Source organism: Palaemon carinicauda, chromosome 31 (assembly GCF_036898095.1).
Source record: "Palaemon carinicauda isolate YSFRI2023 chromosome 31, ASM3689809v2, whole genome shotgun sequence".
In the NCBI taxonomy this organism is placed as follows: Eukaryota; Metazoa; Arthropoda; class Malacostraca; order Decapoda; family Palaemonidae; genus Palaemon; species Palaemon carinicauda.
Genome location: NC_090755.1, coordinates 81023577 through 81048223, shown reverse-complemented (window position 1 = coordinate 81048223; position 24647 = coordinate 81023577). Strand labels below are relative to the sequence as shown.

Here is a 24647-nt window from a genome sequence, read left to right as displayed (position 1 = left end):
AAAAGTAAATCACAAATAAATCCTTACATTATGAGAAAGTAAATCACAAATAAATCCTTACATTATGATCAAGTAAACCACAAATAAATCCGTGCCAGATTTGCTCTTGAGACACTTGACACTTTTAGGTAGCACTGAATGTTCACGCAGAAACCTATTTACCACTTCTGGAGTTCCATAGTAATGTCCATGAAACCGGCGAATAATGTCAAAATATGAAGAGGAACAACCACTGCAAGTCTGCACAATGGAATCCATGACAGTCAACTGACAACCACTGTTTTTAGAAGGACATATGAATTCCAAAATCGCAGTTAATTGGGGAATCTAGAACCAAAACAACCAATCACGTTTCAGCATTTTTACTGTACTTATACATTAGAGCCAAAAACAAATGACAATCAGAATTTTTTACCCACAATGCATTGACAAAAAACAAAATGTCATCAGGAGAAAAACTAACGTGGCAGGGTAAGTATATCCTTAGGATAACAGTTAGGAAATATATCCATCGGCAAATATTTCCGTAACAATTAATTTGCAGAAGATTTAAGTAACTTTTTTGTACGAATCATCTTAAAAATATATGATGACAAGTAGAGAAATAATAGATATCTGAATTTGGTTGAAACTGTAATAATACCCAGAGTGGCAGTGAGATGACGTTAAATTGGGAGTGAAGGAGCAAAAACAGTTAGATAATTAAAATATCGTAAAAATACTCGCTCACGCAGCTACCGAGCCCGTCGTACCAGAATTACGGTCCCGTTTCTGAGATACAGGACTTCTTACACAGCAATAAGAATGAAGACTGACAGTGGGAAATCAGGGTCTATGGGTAGGGAAAAGTGCAGAACGAGAAAAATACAGGCGACATCCTTACCCACTCTCGACTTATGAAAAATTTTATGCAAAAACTTATCAACCTCAATTAATTCAACCTCGTTCAATCTCTCATTTAATTAACATACTTTTTATTTAGCTTTTTCTCGTGCTATTTCTATGCAGGTGATTATTTTTCCGATATTGAGCGTGGCATGCTCCTAAATTTTACTTTATTATTATTATTTTCAAAAATATTAGCTAAACTACAAACCCAAGTTTGAAAAGGCAGGATGCTATGAGCCCTGGGGATCAAATAAGGAAAAATAGCCCAGTGAGGAAAGGAAACAAATAAACTATATGAGAAGTAATGAAGTAATTTAGTAAGAGTATTATCCTAAAGGTGAAGATATAAAGTTCATGGTGTATTTATTGTTAGGTTAGTTGCGTGTGGGGGGGGGGACTTTAAGTGGTAATGTTTTACTGTATCACAGGATATCATTTCAAACAGAAAATATATGTTTTCCTGTAGCAAATAATGTGATTTAACCGATTTTGACCTTCATTTAAAAAACAGGATGGCTAGGCTAAGGTTTACCTTTATGTCTGACGACGTTGAAGGGCAGGTCCTGTGCAGTTTCCAATTATAGGCCTAGACACCAGTTATCCTCAGGCTGAACACGAACGTGCTGAGGAAGCTTGTTAGTCACTACTCGCTTTCAAGATGAAATCTGGGATTTTCCTTTCAATTTATCTCTCTGGATTTCGAAGTATTCTCAAATATGGAGATAATCTTCAAATTAGCCAATAGCCTAGGCCTAATATTAAGCCACTTGGTAAAAATTCTTGCTCGTAGATCTTCGGTCACAATAATACAGTAATTACGTTTTTTTTTTACTTTTGGGGTGTAATCTATCTATAGTAACACTTATTAACATCATATTCGCTTTAAGAGAACACATAAACACGAAGTGACACCAGCTTCCCGTAAACAACACCGAAATGTTCGAAAACTATCGACATCGACTTTACTCGTAAGAAAAAGAAGTTCAATGCTCCATAATGAATTGGTATTAAAATTTCAAAACTAATTATTTTAGCGTTCACTCATTTATTACTTTATTATGAAATATTTCTCTTAGATTGATTCTCTCAGGATTTATTTAAGGGCGTAACTCTAAGGACCTTTAGAAGTTTAGACACCGTTTGAAACATTTTTCAGATTAGAATTTTTGGAGGTAGCAAAAAGTCAAATCAAAATCTAAAGTCGTTCCTAGACTATAACTGTGTCACTTGAGATAATTCTCGTTTTAAATATTTAAATCTAATAGTAAAGCAAAATTTATAATTATTCTTGATATTTCTTTTACTTTAACCAGGTAAAATATTTTTTTTGTAAAATTGACAGGAGTTTTGTACCATTGGACAAGGTGTATTTGTTGACAAATCGAGGCATAACTTGTAAACACAGTTATCTTTAACCACGGGTGATACAGAAAATTTTCTTTTTTTTCATGTGGTTGTTGTTGCAAAAGAATATGATAGTCGTTAACGTTTTCATGAAGTGTTGGCTATTATCCAAGTCCCTCAAATTCGGTGTTGGCTATTATCCAAGTCCCTCAAATTCGTTAAACTGTGAAGTATAAGCTATAAGCTTTGTGTGTATCTGTTCCTCCTCCTCTGGGAGCAATGTGAATTACCTCAAGTAAGGCGCATGACAGATGGGCAATGTGAATTAGCTCAAGTGAAGGGCATGACAGATGGGCAATGTGAATTAGCTCAAGTGAGGGACATGACAGATGGGCAATGTGAATTAGCTCAAGTGAGGGGCATGACAGATGGGCAATGTGAAATACCTCAAGTAAGGCGCATGACAGATGGGCAATGTGAATTAGCTCAAGTGAAGGGCAAGACAGATGGGCAATGTGAATTAGCTCAAGTGAGGGGCATGACAGATGGGCAATGTGAATTAGCTCAAGTGAGGGGCATGACAGATCGGCAATGTGAATTAGCTCAAGTGAAGGGCATGACAGATCGGCGATGTGAATTAGCTCAAGTGAAGGGTATGACAGATCGGCAATGTGAATTAGCTGAAGTGAGGGGCATGACAGATGGGCAATGTGAATTAGCTCAAGTGAAGGGTATGACAGATCGGCAATGTGAATTAGCTCAAGTGAAGGGTATGACAGATGGGCAATGTGAATTAGCTCAAGTGAAGGGTATGACAGATCGGCAATGTGAATTAGCTCAAGTGAAGGGTATGACAGATGGGCAATGTGAATTAGCTCAAGTGAAGGGTATGACAGATCGGCAATGTGAATTAGCTCAAGTGAAGGGTATGACAGATGGGCAATGTGAATTAGCTCAAGTGAAGGGTATGACAGATCGGCAATGTGAATTAGCTCAAGTGAAGGGTATGACAGATGGGCAATGTGAAATACATAAACGCCATGCAAGATTTACTTGTGGTAAGTAGATCCGTATTTTGTATAATTGTAGAAAATTTTCCTTCGATGTCATAATAAGACTGCTGTGCTCGTAATACAAGTACGCTGGGTTAACTTATACAAAGCAAACTTTAACGTTAAATGTAGCCAAGGCTACGATACTTCATTGGTAAGTTTGGTCACTTAAAGAAATAGATATCTGTTTGAGGCTCTGGGTGAGGATGTCTAGGTTCATCCTTGCCAAGATCCTTGGACATGATGTGTCGTACAATGCTAGTGGCATTTTTAAATTTATATTAGAAGCAGGTCTTCTTAATGCTATTTCACTTTTATGACATACTTACTTTTAGTGGCATTTTTAAATTTATATCAGAAGCAGGTCTCCTTAATACTGTTTAACTTTTATAACATATCTACTTTACTGGTTTTAACTGAATATTCTTTTAATCTTTATTTATGATTAACGATATCGGCGTCAATGACCGATGTAAGGATGCCAGGGAACTGCAAATCAATCATTTATTATTGTTGTAGCCAAAAAAATTTCCTGCAGTTCTGGATAAGCATAACGGTTAGTTCGAAATGACTTATACTGTATATTCACAAAACGCATTTGGGCAATTAAGGATATTGGCAAAGGGGACATAAAACTGTTTTGTGAAAAAAGAAAAATGACAGTCCATGATAGCAAACAAATCGAGGTCCGTGTAAAAGAAAAAGAAAAAAAAATAGTTGCGCAGCACTATCATTGTCCTTGTCAAAGCAGGATTCGGAACTCCCTTGAACAGAAAGATGTTGGTTATTTTCTTCGATGAATATCCCAACGTTTGTGCGTTTGTGTGTGCGTGCATGCGGTTCCAAAGTCAAGGTCAAATTTTTATGTGATCCTTCATATTAAATACACTAAAACCAATTAAGTTTGATAGATAAGAAACAAGAATATTCGTAGCCTAAATAAATGTTTTAATGCGCCAATATCCAAGGCATACATGTAAACTTTTAAAGTTTAACAGAAACATTAGGTTTAGTAAGTTCTCAGACTATTCAAATTTGTAGGTTTCCTTGTGTATGCTGGTGTAATATATATATATATATATATATATATATATATATATATATATATATATATATATATATATATATACATATATATATATATATATATATATATATATATATATATATATATATAGCCTATATATATATATATATATATATATATATATATATATATATATATATATATATACATATACATATATATATATATATATATATATATACATACATATATATATATTATATATATATATATATGTGTGTGTGTGTGTGTATATATATATGCATATATTATATGTGTATATATATATGTGTGTATATATATAAACATATATTATATATATGTATATATATATATATATATATATATATATATATATATATATATATATATATATATATATATATATATGGTTGTGCTTTATTGATGTTCGCAATATTATTCTCATAATAAACCCTTATTCGAATATAAGTATTTTTGTACAATATATTCATGCCTGTAACCCTATAGAAACACTTTTCATATGTTTTGTGTACAAAAGCATCTGTTTTTATCAATCATCAAAAAAAAAAAAAAGCCTGAATTAAGCAATTTCTATGTATTTCGAATGTTGCATTATAACGTTTCCAATATAATGTCTTGTAACTGCATTATTTCTTTATTTTCAGGGAGCTCAGTATAATGTTTAATAATTTTGTGTTTTATTAATTACTCTACTTGTATTTTGATATTATAATGTGATTGTTTTAAATACAGTAATTTTTCATGATTATGTAATTCAAGTTTTAAAAAAGATACAAGTTCTTTATATGTAAAGCAAACAAGTTCACATTAAGCATGCACGTTGTTTAAGTTACACACATACTCAAGCTGAAATGAAAAAGATATCTTCCTTGAGTTCATATTATGTTGTATACACATTCACCCATCACTCACACGCATATATACATACATGCATACATACATACATATTTACACACATATATACTGTATATATATATATATATATATATATATATATATATATATATATATATATATATATATATATAGTGTGCGTGCGTGCGTGCTCGTGAATCCATTGAAATACACGCCCATATATATATATATATATATATATATATATATATATATATATATATATATATATATATATTATATATATATATATACACACATATACTTACATTTGTACACTCAAAGATAGATTGATAGGTAACTAGATTCATTGATAGATAGATAGATGGATAGATAGATGACGTCAGAGTTTTACAGAAACACAACAGGTTAAATGTAACACTTATTTTACTGTCACTGGTGAGTTTCACTTCAGTAAAACTATTCAGTTTTACCAAAGAAACTGCCTATTTTTTTTAATATTTTATTCTTTTAATATTACTAATGTTATTTTTATTCACAACAATGGAACATAGATATAGATTAAACCTCACAATTTATTATCTAGAAGATCAAGCTCATCTGTGGAGGAAGATTTTCTCTCTCTCTCTCTCTCTCTCTCTCTCTCTCTCTCTCTCTCTCTCTCTCTCTCTCTCTCTCTCTCTCTCTCTCTCGTTGCATAGTGAGGTTTCCCTATAAAGAGGTAGTTGCTCATTATTTCCTAGAATTTTGATTCCCGTATGAGATTAACAGTAAAAACTTAACCTTTAGCTAAGTAAACATCCATCATATAAACATTTGATAATGTAAGTATATATTCCAATCATATTATTGTTTACAGTTGTTCGTACTACTATGTTCCTTTCCGTTCCCATCCACCACCCCTTTTTAAATTCTCCCCTTCCCGCTTTCCCTTCCTTCTGGCCCCGGAACCACGTCCTTCCCCTTCCCCTTTGTAAATATAGAGTGAAAATTGTATTCAGATTGAGATAGGATGTGATCAGGGACTCCCTATACTGTTCCGCCATTGAACGAGATTTCTCTATCTTCTTCTTCTTCTTCTTCTTCTTCTTCTTCTTCTTCTTCTTCTTCTTCTCTTCATCGTTGGATTCTTCTTCCAATTCAGTTAAAAATGTTAACGTTGATGTTGCATTTAAGAGCAATAATATAATGAAAACAGTTCTCGTGAAGAATCATCCCTCGTTTACAACGCTGCCAAAAGGCTAAAAGTACTGGCAGATCTTTGCTCTGAGAACATAGATAACCTTTACAACGCTTTCTAAAAGCTAAACAGTGCTGTTAGATCTTTGCTCTGAGAACATAGATAACCTTAACAACGCTTCCAAGAGGCTAAAAGTACTGGCAGATCTTTGCTCTGAGAACATAGATAACCTTTACAACGCTTTCTAAAAGCTAAACAGTGCTGTTAGATCTTTGCTCTGAGAACATAGATAACCTTAACAACGCTTCCAAGAGGCTAAAAGTACTGGCAGATCTTTGCTCTGAGAACATAGATAACCTTTACAACGCTTTCTAAAAGCTAAACAGTGCTGTTAGATCTTTGCTCTGAGAACATAGATAACCTTAACAACGCTTCCAAGAGGCTAAAAGTACTGGCAGATCTTTGCTCTGAGAACATAGATAACCTTTACAACGCTTTCTAAAAGCTAAACAGTGCTGTTAGATCTTTGCTCTGAGAACATAGATAACCTTAACAACGCTTCCAAGAGGCTAAAAGTACTGGAAGATCTTTGCTCTGAGAACATAGATAACCTTAACAACGCTTCCAAGAGGCTAAAAGTACTGGCAGATCTTTGCTCTGAGAAGATTGATAACCTTTACAACGCTTCCAAAAGGCTAAAAGTACTGGCAGATCTTTGCTCTGAGAACATAGATAACCTTTACAACGCTTTCTAAAAGCTAAACAGTGCTGTTAGATCTTTGCTCTGAGAACATAGATAACCTTAACAACGCTTCCAAGAGGCTAAAAGTACTGGAAGATCTTTGCTCTGAGAACATAGATAACCTTAACAACGCTTCCAAGAGGCTAAAAGTACTGGCAGATCTTTGCTCTGAGAACATAGATAACCTTTACAACGCTTTCTAAAAGCTAAACAGTGCTGTTAGATCTTTGCTCTGAGAACATAGATAACCTTAACAACGCTTCCAAGAGGCTAAAAGTACTGGCAGATCTTTGCTCTGAGAACATAGATAACCTTTACAACGCTTTCTAAAAGCTAAACAGTGCTGTTAGATCTTTGCTCTGAGAACATAGATAACCTTAACAACGCTTCCAAGAGGCTAAAAGTACTGGAAGATCTTTGCTCTGAGAACATAGATAACCTTAACAACGCTTCCAAGAGGCTAAAAGTACTGGCAGATCTTTGCTCTGAGAAGATTGATAACCTTTACAACGCTTCCAAAAGGCTAAAAGTACTGGCAGATCTTTGCTCTGAGAAGATTGATAACCTTTACAACGCTTCCAAGAGGCTAAAAGTACTGGCAGATCTTTGCTCTGAGAAGATAGATAACCTTAACAACGCTTCCAAGAGGCTAAAAGTACTGGCAGATCTTTGCTCTGAGAAGATAGATAACCTTAACAACGCTTCCAAGAGGCTAAAAGTACTGGCAGATCTTTGCTCTGAGAAGATAGATAACCTTAACAACGCTTCCAAGAGGCTAAAAGTACTGGCAGATCTTTGCTCTGAGAAGATAGATAACCTTTAGAACGCTTCCAAGAGGCTAAAAGTACTGGCAGATCTTTGCTCTGAGAAGATAGATAACCTTTAGAACGCTTCCAAGAGGCTAAAAGTACTGGCAGATCTTTGCTCTGAGAACATTGATAACCTTTAGAACGCTTCCAAAAGGCTAAAAGTACTGGCAGATCTTTGCTCTGAGAACATTGATAACCTTTAGAACGCTTCCAAAAGGCTAAAAGTACTGGCAGATCTTTGCTCTGAGAACATTGATAACCTTTAGAACGCTTCCAAAAGGCTAAAAGTACTGGCAGATCTTTGCTCTGAGAAGATTGATAACCTTTAGAACGCTTCCAAGAGGCTAAAAGTACTGGCAGATCTTTGCTCTGAGAAGATAGATAACCTTAACAACGCTTCCAAGAGGCTAAAAGTACTGGCAGATCTTTGCTCTGAGAAGATAGATAACCTTAACAACGCTTCCAAAAGGCTAAAAGTACTGGCAGATCTTTGCTCTGAGAAGATAGATAACCTTTAGAACGCTTCCAAAAGGCTAAAAGTACTGGCAGATCTTTGCTCTGAGAAGATAGATAACCTTTAGAACGCTTCCAAAAGGCTAAAAGTACTGGCAGATCTTTGCTCTGAGAACATAGATAACCTTTACAACGCTTCCAAAGGGTAAAATTACTCCCTGATCTTTGCTCTGAGAACATAGATAACCTTTACAACGCTTCCAAAGGGTAAAATTACTCCCTGATCTTTGCTCTGAGAACATAGATAACCTTTACAACGCTTCCAAGAGGCTAAAAGTACTGGTAGATATTTGCTCTGAGAAGATAGATAACCTTAACAACGCTTCCAAGAGGCTAAAAGTACTGGCAGATCTTTGCTCTGAGAAGATAGATAACCTTAACAACGCTTCCAAGAGGCTAAAAGTACTGGCAGATCTTTGCTCTGAGAACATAGATAACCTTTAGAACGCTTCCAAAAGGCTAAAAGTACTGGCAGATCTTTGCTCTGAGAACATTGATAACCTTTACAACGCTTCCAAAAGGCTAAAAGTACTGGCAGATCTTTGCTCTGAGAACATTGATAACCTTTACAACGCTTCCAAAAGGCTAAAAGTACTGGCAGATCTTTGCTCTGAGAACATTGATAACCTTTACAACGCTTCCAAAAGGCTAAAAGTACTGGCAGATCTTTGCTCTGAGAAGATTGATAACCTTTATAACGCTTCCAAAAGGCTAAAAGTACTGGCAGATCTTTGCTCTGAGAACATAGATAACCTTTACAACGCTTCCAAAGGGTAAAATTACTCCCTGATCTTTGCTCTGAGAAGATAGATAACCTTTACAACGCTTCCAAAAGGCTAAACTTACTCCCTGATCTTTGCTCAGGCTAAGCATAAATAGGTCTATCCACTTTGGTCTAATTACAGACGTACACTATACCACTATACATGAACGTCAAACTTTATACCCATATACACTTCTGTCACACTTGCATACAATGCATATACAGTATGGATCCAATAGTTTACGTAGCTTTTAATGTCTATTTGCACTTTTCATTACCGTCAAACCCTGCACGTCTGCACGTGTAGTCCACGAAGGCGAATCTCTCACAGACCTCCAGGGAGGTAAGTTTCGTAATTACAGTTTACCAGCACAGTGTTATGTTTTCTTGAATGGTCCAACTGCATTCTGTATCAATACTGCATACCAGCACAGTGTTATGTTTTCTTGAATGGTCCAACTGCATTCTGTATTAATACTGCATACCAGCACTGTTATGTTTTCTTGAATGGTCCAACTGCATTCTGTATTAATACTGCATACCAGCACAGTGTTATGTTTTCTTGAATGGTCCAACTGCATTCTGTATTAATACTGCATACCAGCACTGTTATGTTTTCTTGAATGGTCCAACTGCATTCTGTATTAATACTGCATACCAGCACTGTTATGTTTTCTTGAATGGTCCAACTGCATTCTGTATTGATAATGCATACCAGCACTTTTTTATGTTTGCCTGAATGATCCAACTGCGTTCTGTATTGATAATGCATACCAGCACTGTTTTATGTTTGCCTAAATGATCCAACTGCATTCTGTATTGATACTGCATACCAGCACAGTGTTACGTCTGCCCGAATGATCCAACTGCATTCTGTATTGATAATGCATACCAGCACAGTTTAACGTTTGCCTGAATGATCCAACCGCCTTTTGTATTGATACTGCAATGAAAAAAAATCAAATGGGGTCACTCTAGGTAAATTTCTTAATTCTGACCTAGATATTAATCTCTGATACTGTCGTTCAAATCTTCTAGGAGAAGGACACTCCAAAATCAAACTATTGTTCTCTAGTCTTGGGTAGTGCCATAGCCTCTCTACCATTGTCTTCCACTGTCTTGGGTTAGAGTTCTCTTGTTTGAGGGTACACTCGGGCACACTATTCTATCTCGTTTTTCTTCCTCTTGTTTTGTTAAAGTTTTTATAGTTTATATAGGAAATATTTATTTAAATGTCATTGTTCTTAAAATATGTTTTTTTCCTTGTTTCCTTTCCTCACTGAGCTATTTTCCCAGTTGGGGCTTATAGCATCGTGCTTTTCCAACTAGGGTTGTAGCTTAGAAAGTAATAATAATAATAATAATAATAATAATAATAATAATGATAATAATAATAATAATAATAATTATGCATGTTGCATAAGTTTTCATAATTCTGACCATCCTTTGCATTCAGATCTTCCCGGACAGTGCCACCTTGTCCATGATACTAGGTATGCAGTTAATCCTAATAGCCAGGCCTACTCCATCATGAGGCTCAATACTGCACAGTATTCTAGAATTTTCATTCTAGCTGTGACCAAGTTGTGGAATGATCTTCCTAATCAGGTAGTTGAATCGGTGCAACTTCAAAAGATCAAACTTGCAGCGAATGTTTTTATGTTGAATAGGCTGTCATTTTTTTTATAGTTTACAGATGAAAGATCTATTTTAATGTTGCTACTTTTCTTAAAATATGTTGATTTAATTGTTCATTACTTCTCTTGTAGTTTATTTATTTCCTTATTTTTCTTCCTCACTGACCCATTTTTCTCTCGGAGCCCTTTGGGCGTATAGCATCTTGCTTTTCCAACTAGGATTGTAGCTTAGCTAGTAATAATAACCATGATAATAATGATAAGAAAAATAATTACTTCATTGCATATTGTAAACTTAGACAAGTTTGTATGTTGCTCAATATTCCAGAATAGAACAAGAGTTGCTTTGACATCATCATAATGAGCAGACTTTCGTCACGATTAATCTCCTTGATTCTATATTAAAGGCTTGGTTTCAGATTAATGAAATTGCTGCTGTCGTAACACCAATTAATATATTCACGTCAATAAAACACAAGAGGATTTTCAGATGATTAAGAGATTATGTGGCACGTGTCAATAGTCCGTGCATTTTCTGAATGATCGTAGGAGACGTATTTTTTTGACATGTGTCAAGGCCGTGCATTTTCTGATTTTTTTTTCTTTTTTTCTTTTTTTTTTACAAGACTCCGTGCCTTTTTCTGGACGTTTTAGGAGTCTATTTCCGTTACACATGCCAGTAGACTGTGGATTTTCGGAACGTTTTACTTTATTTTCATTACACATGTCAGCAGTCCATGTATTTTCTAAACGTTTTATGAGGTTTTTTTTTTTTTTTTTTTTTTTTTTTACACGTGTCAATACTACGTGCCTTTTTCTGGACGTTTTAGGAGTCTATTTCCGTTACACATATCAATAGACTGTGGATTTTCTGAACGTTTTAGTTTATTTTCATTACACATGTCAGTAGTCCGTGTATTTTCTAAACGTTTTATGGTTTTTTTTTTTTTTTTTTTTGTCAAGACTCCGTGCCTTTTTCTGGACGTTTTAAGAGTCTATTTCCGTTACACATGTCAATAGACTGTGGATTTTCGGAACGTTTTACTTTATTTTCATTACACATGTCAGTAGTCCACGTATTTTCTAAACGTTTTATGAGTTTTTTTTTTTTTTTTTTTTTCTGGACATTTTAGGAGTCTATTTCCGTTACACGTGTCAATAGACTGTGGATTTTCTGAACGTATTAGTTTATTTTCATTACACATGTCAGTAGTCCATGTATTTTCTAAACGTTTCATGAGTTTTTTTTTTTTTTTTTTTTTTTTTTTTTTTTTTTTTTTTTTTTTTTTTTTTTTTTTTTTTTTTTTTTTTTACACGTGTCAAGACTCTGTGCCTTTTTCTGGACGTTTTAGGAGTCTATTTCTGTTACACATGTCAATAGACTGTGGATTTTCGGAACGTTTTAGTTTATTTTCATTACACATGTCAGTAGTCCATGTATTTTCTAAACGTTTTTTTTTTTTTTTTTTTTACAAGACTCCGTGCCTTTTTCTGGACATTTTAGGAGTCTATTTCCGTTACACATGTCAATAAACTGGAATTTCTGGACGTTTTAGTTTATTTTCATTACACATGTCAGTAGTCCATGTACTTTCTAAACGTTTTATGAGTTTTTTTTTTTTTTTTTTTTGTGTCAAGACTCCATCCATTTTCTGAACGGTCTTTATGCCTCCCAGATTCTGATACATTCCCTTTGGCAGTAGTGCCGTCGTCAGTGCACTTCACGTGGTACACTGTATACATTATTTAGGGTCTTTGCCGTTCACCCCCATTCCCTCCTTCCTTTCTTCCATCTCGTCCATCTTAAACTGCCGGACTGGGGTTTGAGTCCCGCTCAGACTCGATAGTTTCTTTAGTGTCTCCAACCTCACCATATTTGTGAGCTAAAGGTGGTGGGTTTGGAGGAGCCTACCGGTCTACCTTCTGAGTCAAAAGCAGCCATTGCCTGGCCCTCCTTGGTCCTAGCTTGAGTGGAGAGAGGGCTTGGGCGCTGATCATATGAATATATGGTTAGTCTCTAGGGCATTGTTACTGCTCCTTGCCTCTGCCATTCATGATCTTCGGCGTTTAAATATTAAATATTAAATATTAATTGTTATATAAAGTTTAAAGGTCGCTCATAAATGGCAGAGGGAAGGGACAGTGACATTGCCCTATCGTGGAGGACAATGCCCTAGAGATTGACCATATTACATATGATCAACACCCAAGCCCCCTCTCCACCCAAGCTAGAACCAGGGAGGGCCAGGCAATGGCTGCTGACGACTCAGAAGATAGACCCATAGGCTCCCCCAAAACCCCCTATCTTTAGCTCACAAGGATGGTGAGGTTGCAGCGATCTAAGGACTTAACGAGTTTGAGCGGGAATTGAACCCCAGTCCGACGGTTTAAGAAGATGGGTGGCTCTCAATGATGGTGAAGTTGCAGCAACCAAAGGAACTAACGAGTTTGAGCGAGACTCGAACCCCAGTATGGCAATCACCAGGCAAGGACGCTACCATTCAGCCACCACACACCCCTACGACATTACGCCCAATCATATAAGTAAAAACAACACGTGACATTTCCACCCTTTCTCTATGACGCAAATGGTAGGACTCTTTGTTCCGCTTCACTACCCTGTGGGTGGTTACCATAGCAACGCATGACGCTAGCCTATAATGTGACCGTTCATAGATACGTTGCTATTTATTTCTAAGCCAAGATTCGTGGCAGGGAGGAAGGGGTTGTAGGGCATTACTTGTAAATAGACCAAATTTTGTCTGCACCTATTACATATCAAGTAGGCTGTGTATATATATATATATATATAATTATATATATATATATATATATGTATGTGTGTGTGTGTGTATGTATGTGCGTGTGTATACTGGATATCTAGGAAGGGTTTGTAGGGCATTAATTGGACCAAATTTTGCATGTACTTATTACAATAAAAATATATATATATATATATATATATATATATATATATATATATATATATATATATATATGTATATATATATATATATATATATATATACACACACACATATATATATATATATATATATATATATATATGTGTGTGTGTTTATCTAGAGCTATGGTACCAAGTGTGAATGGGCTATGCTCTTTGCATATTAAGTTGAACATGAAATCACTGCATGCTATATTATATTCGGAATTTGCATGGGTTTGAGTATGTCACAGAAATGTCATCATAACATTGTTTTACTTTTATGTTAAAACAGCCATTAATTAGAACTTACGAAAAGTAATATAAATTTTGCTCTTTATTTATTGTGTTTGACTTTCAGGTCCAAGTCGCCCGTTCCACCTTGAAGCAGTAAAGCTCCTTTCACACAAGACAAATGCATGGCAGGCAGGCATTGTTACCAATTTTGCTTCAAAGCAAGAGAATTACGGGCAAATCAGAGTGCCCGCCTTACATTTGTCCGCCGTGTGGAAGGGGCTTAAGTAGTGTGAATTTGCTCTCAATTTTTTGTGTTTAACTTTCAAATCCAAGTGGACTGTTCCACCTTGGAGCATTAAGTAGCTTGAATTTACCCTCTATTTCTTGTGTTTAACCTTCAGATCCACATAAACTGTTCCAACTTAGAGCAGTAAAGTAGCATGAATTTGCCATGAATTTGTTGTGTTTAACTTTCAAATCCAAGGGGCCTGTTCCACATTGGAGCAGTAATTAGATTGAATTTGCTCTCTATATTTTGTGTATAACTTTCAAATCCACGTAAACTGTTCCACCTTGGAGCAGTAATTAGTTTGAATTTGCTCTCTATTTTTTGTGTATAACTTTCAAATCCAAATGAACCGTTCCACCTTGGAGCATTAAGTAAATTGAATTTTGTCTCTATTTCTTGTGTTTAACCTTCAGATCCACGTAAACTGTCCCACCTTGGAGCAGTAATTAGTTTGAATTTGCTCTCTATTTTATGTGTTTAACTTTCAAATCCAAGTGAACTGTTCCACCTTGGAGCATTAAGTAAATTGAATTTTGTCTCTATTTCTTGTGTTTAACCTTCAGATCCAAGTAAACTGTTCCACCTTGGAGCAGTAATTAGATTGAATTTGCTCTCTATTTTATGTGTTTAACTTTCAAATCCAAGTGAACTGTTCCACCTTGGAGCATTAAGTAGATTGAATTTTCTCTCCATTTTTTGTGTATAACTTTCAAATCCAAGTGAACTGTTCCACCTTGGAGCAGTAATTAGATTGAATTTGCTCTCTATTTTATGTGTTTAACTTTCAAATCCAAGTGAACTGTTCCACCTTGGAGCATTAAGTAGATTGAATTTTCTCTCCATTTTTTGTGTATAACTTTCAAATCCAAGTGAACTGTTCCACCTTGGAGCAGTAATTAGATTGAATTTGCTCTCTATTTTATGTGTTTAACTTTCAAATCTAAGTGAACTGTTCCACCTTGGAGCATTAAGTAGATTGAATTTGCCCTCTATTTCCTCTTTTTAACTTTCAGATTCAAGTGGATCGTTCCACCCTGGAGAAGTATCTCCAGGTCGAGCGGGAGATAGCCGAGGAGGAGCAGAACAACCCCATTCAACCTTTAGAGCTCAAGTCTAACCAACTGGTGAAGCTTACCAATGAGATTGAGGCTCTTGAAGCTAGCCTTGAGGAACTCCAACTGCAGACGTAAGATGAAATAGCTATTTCCTACACTTTCCTTTAATTTGCAAGATTTTCAAAGATAGTTTTAGATAAGTAAACTCTAAAACCACCATTTAGACAACGTTAATTGTTATTTAAAAGTTCAAAAGCTATGAGTTTGTTTAGAATAATCATCTCTTAAGCAAGATTTGAGTAACTGAAATATTACAAGATATTTTGATGTATAAATTTTTGAAGTTACATGAAAAGTAAAAGTTAAATTATTACAGAGGTACCAGGAAAGGGCCTCTTTAGTTAGTGCTTTTGCAGTTGCCTTATTTAGTTTTTAGAAAGAATATTCCTTTGCCTTTTAATTGCAGCTTTCTCAGACTGTACCTTTTGCTTTACTCTGCTTTATTCAATATTCTAATTTTCTGTGCCATGTAAAAAAAAAAAGTCGCTTTAAATTTAGCTATGTATAAAATGCAAAATAGGTATCATTTCATTTATACGAGGATTAGATCACGTCTTATACAGGAATTTAGTACCGTATAACTTTTGTAAATCTGTCTCATTTGTTCAAACTCAAGAATATTAAGGGAGACACGAAAGATTTGAGGCTCTCCTTAAAATCCTCTTAAAGTCCAGGATGAGAGATTCTGATCACGGGCAGAGATAGAGAATGTCATTTTACGCTGATTATCATCTCGATTACTTCAGTTCGTCTTTGGGAGAGGGTACCGCCGATAGTTTGGAGACTAGAGAATTCTTCATAGAAAACGGGATTCAGGAGGACCCTCTCACTCCAGAGCAAGAGCAATACCTCGACGCTGCCAACAAAAAGGTATACATACAAACAGATACAGCCTTCCATTTCACATGGAAGGGACTCATAAATCATTATCCTCCTCAGATTCTAATCTCAACCGTTTCATGACTATAGTCCATTTCTTTTAGGATGCATATTTGCACCGACTCGCAGCGGTGCCCTTTTAGCTGGGAAAAGTTTCTGGATCGCTGATTGGTTGGACAAGATAATTCTAACCAATCAGCGATCAGGAAATTTTCTGAGCTAAAAAGGCACCGCCGCGAGTCGGTGCAAATATGCATCGCTAAAAGAAATTGACTATAGTCCATATCTCCATGGACACGTGCGCGTACCATCTATAGAGTTTGTGACCCTGTTTTTATCAGAATGCTAATATTTACAAAAAGTCTTTTCTGGGATTCTCAAAGTAAAATCACAATATTTATATATTAAAGAACATCTGTATGCTGCAGTATGAGGCGGGAAGACTGTACTAGATTTATTACTGATATTACATAACGCTCCTGCCGAATGACAGTCTAGAGACTGCATGTATGCTTGAGCATATGCAAATGACATCAGTGAGTAGAATAACCAAATATCCTTTTCAATCTGATTATGGAGTATCATGGTAGTTTTTTTTAATGGGACCTTAATGCAAATATGACACGGATAGATAGGGAAAGAGCCCCATAAGGCTAGACAGAAAAAGACTGTGTGGTTGAAGCGTTTGTTATGAAACAGTATCCCAGGCTATTTAATGTTGGTCATGTTCGATCATATTAAAAAAGAAAAAATACATCGCGAAACAATTCCCCTGTGTTACAGATCAAACGGCTCTTTAAAAATGAAATCACTGGACTAAGTGCAAACATTGACAGAAAAATAAAGATATTTTCGTCGACGCATTAACTATTTTGACTATTCATGGGATAGTTCATATATGAGTTTCGATACATAAAGGATAATTTTCTGGGATAGTATACTATTCATATAACTATTAGGGATTGTAGATTATTTATATAACTATTGGGGATAGTAGATTATTGACATAACTATTGGGGATAGTAAACTATTCACATAGCTATTTTGGGATAGTAGACTATTCACATAACTATTAGGGATAGTAAATTATTCACAAAGCTATTTGGGATAGGAAACTATTCACATAGCTATTTGGGATAGAAAACTATTCACAACCTAGAAATAGGAAACTAATCACATAGCTATTTGGGATAGTAAACTATTCGCAAAGCTGTTTGGGATAGAAAACTATTCACATAACCTAGAAATAGGAAACTATTCACATAACTATTAGGGATATTAAATTATTCACAAAGCTATTTGGGATAGAAAACTATTCACATAACCTAGAAATAGGAAACTATTCACATACCTATTTGGGATAGTAGACTATTCACTATTCACTTACTTCACGAACATTAGACGAAAGTGTTTTTAGGAAAGATGAAAGTAAATTAAAGATCGCATTTATGTAGTTTTTATAGACAAATCGCGTTATAATACCAGACATGGCAACTCAATTTGTTTCATTCTTTTCCACTACCTTATACCTTTATCCTTGAATCTTTGACGTGAAGGATTCGCTTTTCCATTTTGCTAATTCTTTCATTATTTGCATCTTTTTAGTTGCTTTTAATAGTCTTTCTTGGCTCTTAGAATCTCACACCAAGATTTTTTTATTTTTTTTTTAATTTTGGCACATGTAAATATATCTTCCCACCTTCTTTATCTTCTCCCTATTCTCTTCTCTTATCCTCCTAGTTCCACTCAGACTCCCACCTTTTTATTTTTACCTCTCCCCATTCCTTCCTCTTTGATCCTCCTAGTTCCACTCATATTCCCACCTTTTTATTTTTACCTCACCCCATTCCTTCCTCTTTGATCCTCCTAGTTCCACTGGGACTCCCATCTTTTTAATTTTTACCTCACCCCATTCCTTCCTTTTTTATCCTCTTAGTTCCGTTCAGACTCCCACCTTTTTATGTTTACATCTCCCCATTCCTTCCTCTTTGATCCTCCTAGTTCCACTCAGACTCCCACCTTTTTATATTTACCTCTCCCCATTCCTTCCTTTTTTATCCTCCTAGTTCCGATCAGACTCCCACCTTTTTATTTTTACCTCTCCCCATTCCTGCCTCTTTGATCCTCCTATTTCCACTCAGACTCCCACCTTTTTATGTTTACATCTCCGCATTCCTTCCTCTTTGATCCTCCTAGTTCCACTCAGACTCCCACCTTTTTATATTTACCTCTCCCCATTCCTTCCTCTTTGATCCTCCTAGTTCCACTCAGACTCCCACCTTTTTATTTTTACCTCTCCCAATTCCTGCCTCTTTAATCCTCCTAGTTCCACTCAGACTCCCACCTTTTCATTTTTACCTCTCCCCATTCCTTCCTCTTTGATCCTCCTAGTTCCACTCAGACTCCCACCTTTTTATTTTTACCTCTCCCAATTCCTGCCTCTTTGATCCTCCTAGTTCCACTCAGACTCCCACCTTTTTATATTTACCTCTCTCCACTCCTGCCTCTTTGATCCTCCTAGTTCCACTCAGACTCCCACCATTTTATATTTACCTCTCCCCATTCCTTCCTTTTTTATCCTCCTAGTTCCACTCAGACTCCCACCTTTTTATGTTTTCATCTCCCTATTCTCCCCACATTTAACCTCTTTGATTCCACTCAGACTCCCACCTTTTTATGTTTTCATCTCCCTATTCCTTCCTCTTTGATCCTCCTAGTTCCACTCAGACTCCCACCTATTTACGTTTTCATCTCCCTATTCTCCCCCCATTTATCCTCTTTGGTTCCAATCAGACGACCACCCTCCCACCTTTTTTATTTTCTTTCGACAAGACTCAAATGTTATCTGACCAATCTCAACAAACGTGTTCAGGGAGAAAGAGAAGGCAGACGTTGACATGCTTGAAAACTCTGACGGGGACTTGAAGTCGACCCTTCTCGAGATGGGGAACACCTTCGACGATCAGATGGCCAAGGAGAAGGCAGAATATCTGGCTGCCTTGAATAAGCAGGTGTGGAATGTAGGCTTAAGTGGTTTCTAGGGTAGGTTAAGGTAGCATTTTGAGACTGGTAATCGGGTTTTTTTCTGGTTGAACTGACAATTTTTTTTTTTTTTTCTTTTTTTTTTTTTTTTTTAGATGTCAAGAGAGTTTTGATAATTTTGGGATAGGCTTAAGTGGTTTCAAGGTTAGGTTAAGCTAACTTTTGAGACTGATATTGGGATATCTTTTTCTTAGCTTTAATACACTGGTAAAACTGACAGTTTTTTTTTAAGATGCCCAGAGTACTTTGATAATCTTGGTATAGGTTAGATGGCTTCTAGATTAGATCAAGCTAACTTTTGAGTCTTTGATAATGGGATATCTTTTTCTTAGCTTTAAAACACTGGTAAAACTGGCAAATATTTTTTCTTTAAGATGCCAAGAGAGCTTTGATAATGTTGGTATAGGCTTAAGTAGCTTCTATATTAGGTTAAGCTAACTTTTGAGTCTTTGATAATGGTACATCTTTTTCTTAGCTTTGAAACACTGGTAAAACTGATAAATGTATTATCTTTAAGATGCCAAGAGAGTTTTGATGAATTTAGTATAGGCTTAAGTGGTTTCTAGGTTAGGTTAAGTTAGTTTTTGAGACTGATTATCGGATATATTTTTCTTAGCTTTAAACACTGGTAAAACTGACAAATATATTTTCGTTAAGAGGCCAAGAAAGCTTTGATAATTTTGATATTGGATTAAGTGGCTTCTAGATTAAGTTAAGTTAGCTATTGAGACTAGACTTATATTCGGATATATTTTTCTTAGCTTTAAAACACTGGTAAAACTGACATTTGCCTTTTTTATCTTTAAGATGACAAGAAAGCTTTGATAATCTTGGTATAGGCTTAAGTGGCTTCTATATTGGGTTAAGCTATTTAGACTGATAATGGGATATATTTTTCTTAGCTTTAAAACACTAGTAAAACTGACAAATATTTTTTCTTTAAGATGCCAAGAGAGTTTTGATAATCTTGGTATAGGCTTAAGTGGTTTCTATATTAGGTTAAGCTAACCTTTGAGATTCTGATAATGGGATATATTTTTCTTTACTTTAAAACACTGGTAAAACTGGCAATAGATTTTCATTATCTGTAAGAGGCCAACTGAATTTTGATAAACTTGGAATAGGCCTTAAGTGAATTCTAGACTAGGTTAAGTTAGTCTTTTGAGACTAGACTTATAATTGGATATCTTCTTCTTAGCTTTAAAACACTGGTAAACTGACAATAGATTTTTATGAGATTCCAAGTGAATTTTGATAAACTTGGAACAGACTTTAAGTGAATTCTATATTAGGTTAACCTAGTCTTTCGAGACTAGGCTTATAATTGGATATCTTTTTCTTAGCTTTAAAACTCGCTTTTATAATCATTTTATTATATTTCAGACGCTGGTAGGGTTTTGATGATATCCCTTATCTTACCTTTAAGGCTGTTAGTTCCTTTATATTCTGTTTCTTTATCTTTTAAGATCCTTATATATCTTTAATAAATAGGTTTTTTTATCTTTAAGATACTAGTAGAATTCAGATGACCAGCTTCTCTTGGCTTTAAGATGCTGGCTTAACTTCGATAATGGCTTGGATTTTCATTAATTATTATTATTATTATTATTATTATTATTTTTATTGTTATTATCATTATTTAATTTTTTTGGGGGTATTAATATTGTTATTATTATTATTATTATTATTATTATTATTATTATTATTTTCATTCTTATCCTTATTATTATCATTATTTTAATTTTTATCGTTATTGATATTAATATTATTATTATTATTATTACTATTGTTTTCGTTCTTATCCTTATTATTCTCATTATTTTCATTTTTATAGTTATTATTATTATTATTGTTATTATTATTGATATTATTATTATTATTATAATTAATGTTGTTATTATTATTATTATTATTATTACAATATTTTGGTATAAAAGTTTTAGTTTTACTTAGCGCGCGTGTCGCGTCTAGTTTCCCAGTCCCTGTAACATTGTTTGGGCCCAATTTTAAAATACCTTTTTGAAAAAACAAAGCCATTGTGTGACTCCTAAGAGAAACTAAGGCTTCCTTCACACGAGCGGATCTTTTCCCGTACGGAAATATTTCCGCTCGTTAGGAAGCATGTCTTCAAATGAGTGGTTTTTCCCCGAGCGACCTCGTAGTTCCTATAATGGGACTCCCAAGAGAAACTAAGGCTCCTTTCACACAAGCGGATTTTTTCCCGTTCGGAAATATTTCCGCTCGTTAGGAAGCATGTCTTCAAATGAGTGGATTTTCCCCAAGCGACCTCGTAGTTCCTATAATGGGACTCCCAAGAGAAACTAAGGTTCCTTTCACACAAGCGGATCTTTTCCCGTACGGAAATATTTCCGCTCGTTAGGAAGCATGTCTTCAAACGAGTGGATTTTCCCCGAGGGACCTCGTAGTTCCTATAATGGGACTCCCAAGAGAAACTAAGGCTCCTTTCACACAAGCGGATTTTTTCCCTTACGGAAATATTTCCGCTCGTTGAGAGGCATGTCTTCAAACGAGTGGATTTTCCCCGAGTGGCCTCGTAATTTCCATATTGTTGGAGTCACACTAGTCATTTCTTGCTCGACGTTTTCGCCAACCTCCAGCCGATGATAGCGAGCGAAAGTGTAGTAGCGTCACACTACGATTTCGCAGTTCGAGGAGCAAATAGGAAAAAGTTAAACGAAGCTGATCAGCTGATATCATGGCGCCCAGAATTCTACAACCACCACAGGATAAACAAAGCAGATTTTTATTATCTCCTGAGGCTTGTTGGACCCAAGATTGCCAAGCAAGAGCACATCCTATTTGTAGCCGCCATCTTGTGTGTTTATATCTGACTTCATGCTCTCGGTTTGTGCTCGCTGCTTCCCAATATCTCAAGCAACGAACTCGCAACCTTTCTATTTTGGGTAGCAATGGTTTGCTGCTGGGGAACAAAGCCTTGTGTGATTCCAGCTTAAGCCTCTACACTGGAACCGCGCGGGTTGGCAGTGCACGTGGTTTGTTCTTCACTACCGCTCGGGAATTTTTCCGAGCGGATTGCATATGAAGGGCCTCATTAATCTTAATTTATTTCTAATCTGCATGGTATAAATCCACTCGTGTGAAGCGAGTCTTAAGAACGTAATTTAATGCCCCCGTTAAAATCTTAACGATATTGATATCAACACTTGGTTATTAAATCAACCAGTCATAACATAATGAGCAATGCATTTTCCTAAAAAGCTGTGTAAAGGAATTCTCATATCATAAACTCTGGTACACAGATATGCCCAAAATCCACCACATTGATCCCCCTAGTTTATATACACCGATTTATACCAAAAATTACAATATGCAAATATTTAGAATATCGTGTTGCACGAGAATATTCATTTTATATTTTTGGGAGTGGCACTATTCCGTTCACAAGCTTTTAACTGTTTTTTGGAACAGGGGTAAGCCGATATTGGCCTCCAAAAAAATGTCCTAGCGATGTTCAGTTACTTTTCGGCGAACTCTTACATACCCATTCGATTTCCCTATCAATTTCCTTTCTGTTTTGTTGTTGTTTTCTTGTTGTTTTTGTTGTTGTCCTAGTCTTTTATACCATTATGGAAACTACGAGGCTGCTCGGGGAAACTTTCCTCTTGTGAAGACACGGCTCCGAACGAACAGAAATATTTCCGGACGGAAAAATATCCGCTCGTGTGAAGCGAGCCTTAGTTTCTCCTCGGAGTCACACAGTGAGGCGCTTTTTTTTTCTTTTTTTTTTTTTAAAGGTATTTGGAAATTGGAGCCAAACAGTTTTAGAGAGGTTGTTAAACTACACCTAAAAAATAGCCGTAAAAAACGGCAAGAATCCTGGGATAAATGTTGCCAGGCATTTACCGGTTTAAAAACGGATATATTGACGTTAATTATGGAGTGATATTACGGTCACCAACCCGTGAAATATAATAACAAAGTAGGGTATTATTACAGTCGCCTGTGTTTTACTGAAATACGACTGAGAACAATGTATTTTTACGGAGAATTTCCGATTAAAACTACGTTTTTTTTTAAGTGTCCTTTACACCATTTCATAAGCATTTTTTACCCAACTTACAGAATATTTATGATATGAATTATTGATTTGCGTAGTGCAATTTTATTCCTCTTAAGGCCCGGTCACACCGCCCGAACGTTGCTGGAGCGTTCCTTGAACGGTAGGGAGGTGGACCAAACCCTCGAAAATTTAATTTAACGTTTTTACGTTCAGTCTTTATTAGGCTGCTGAACGTAGCAAATCCTCGCATATTTCCTGAGTTTTCTTACACCTCTATTATGGAGGTTGCTGATTTATGCAATACGGGTATTGGTATACAGGATGTCGAAAAGCGTAGCGGAGTGATATTACAGTCACCAACGTGTAAAAGATAATAACAAAGTAGGGTAAAAATTACGGTCGCTGTATCTTAATTAAAATTACGGTTTTTTTTAAGTTAATTAAAAAGAAAAAAAAAGCGACAAACTTTTTGACATCGTGTATACCAATACCCTTATTGCATAAATTAGCAACTTCCATAACAGAGGTGTAAGAAAACTCAGGAAATATAGATTTGCTACGTTCAGCAGCCTAATAAAGACCGAACGTAAAAACGTTAAATTAAATTTTTGAGGGTTTGGTCCACCTCCCTACCGTTCAAGGAACGCTCCAGCAACGTTCGGGCGGTGTGACCGGGCCTTTACATCGTAAATTTTTTCAAATTTTATAAAGATTAAAAGAGGCACACATTATCATTGTTTGATCCTCTAAAAAAGTCTTTGAAAACGCTGGATTTAAGCAGTTTTATTTGTATAAGTCCAGTAAATGAAATAGTTTTTTTCAGTCTACACTAAAAAAAAAAATCATAATTTTAATTGGGAATTCTCCGTAAAAATGTGCTGTTCTCAGCCGTATTTCAATAAAATACAGGCGGCCGTAATTTTTACCTTACTATGCTATTTTCTTTTACGGGTTGGTGACCGTATTTATTTTAGTCTTTACAGTTTTTTCTTAATTATTTTAGTTTTTACTGTTTTTTCTCAGTTTAATTTTTACTGTTTTTTCTTAATTATTTTAGTTTTTACTGTTTTTTCCCAATTACTTTCGTTTTACTGGTTTTTCTTTATTATTTTAGTTTTTATTGTTTTTTTCCCGAGTGCTTTTGTTTTCATTGTTTTTTTCTAAAGGGTGAATTACTCAATAAAACTTAATTCCGAAAAAGAAAATAGCTTACAGCTTGACCTGAAAATTGTAGAAAAACATTGAAA

General features: G+C 35.4%; 3 protein-coding genes across 3 annotated transcripts in view; 2 read left to right on the top strand and 1 right to left on the bottom strand.

Annotated features, from left to right (window-relative positions):
• The window catches only part of LOC137625037 (glutamate receptor ionotropic, delta-2-like), a 248456-nt gene extending 246734 nt beyond the window's left edge, over nt 1-1722 (bottom strand). The window contains exon 1 of the mRNA XM_068355968.1: nt 1421-1722. The gene's annotated coding sequence lies outside the window, so the exon portion shown is untranslated. The remainder of the gene's footprint in view (nt 1-1420) is intronic.
• An 814-nt stretch (nt 1723-2536) lies between these two features.
• Nucleotides 2537-3233, top strand: LOC137624812 (uncharacterized). Its single transcript, XM_068355763.1, has 2 exons — nt 2537-3190; nt 3225-3233. Exons 1-2 carry the CDS (start codon nt 2537-2539, stop codon nt 3231-3233), a joined length of 663 nt encoding a protein of 220 aa, XP_068211864.1.
• The window catches only part of synr (sayonara), a 105778-nt gene continuing 84273 nt past the window's right edge, over nt 3143-24647 (top strand). The window contains exons 1-3 of the mRNA XM_068355970.1: nt 3143-3290; nt 15336-15508; nt 19189-19327. Of these exons, the coding sequence (XP_068212071.1) occupies nt 3246-3290; nt 15336-15508; nt 19189-19327 (357 nt within the window). The 5' untranslated portion in view covers nt 3143-3245. The remainder of the gene's footprint in view (nt 3291-15335; nt 15509-19188; nt 19328-24647) is intronic.

Coding starts and splice junctions, on each gene's coding strand:
- LOC137624812 (XM_068355763.1), top strand. CDS start 2,537: ATGACAGATGGGCAATGTGAATTAGCTCAAGTGAAGGGCATGACAGAT.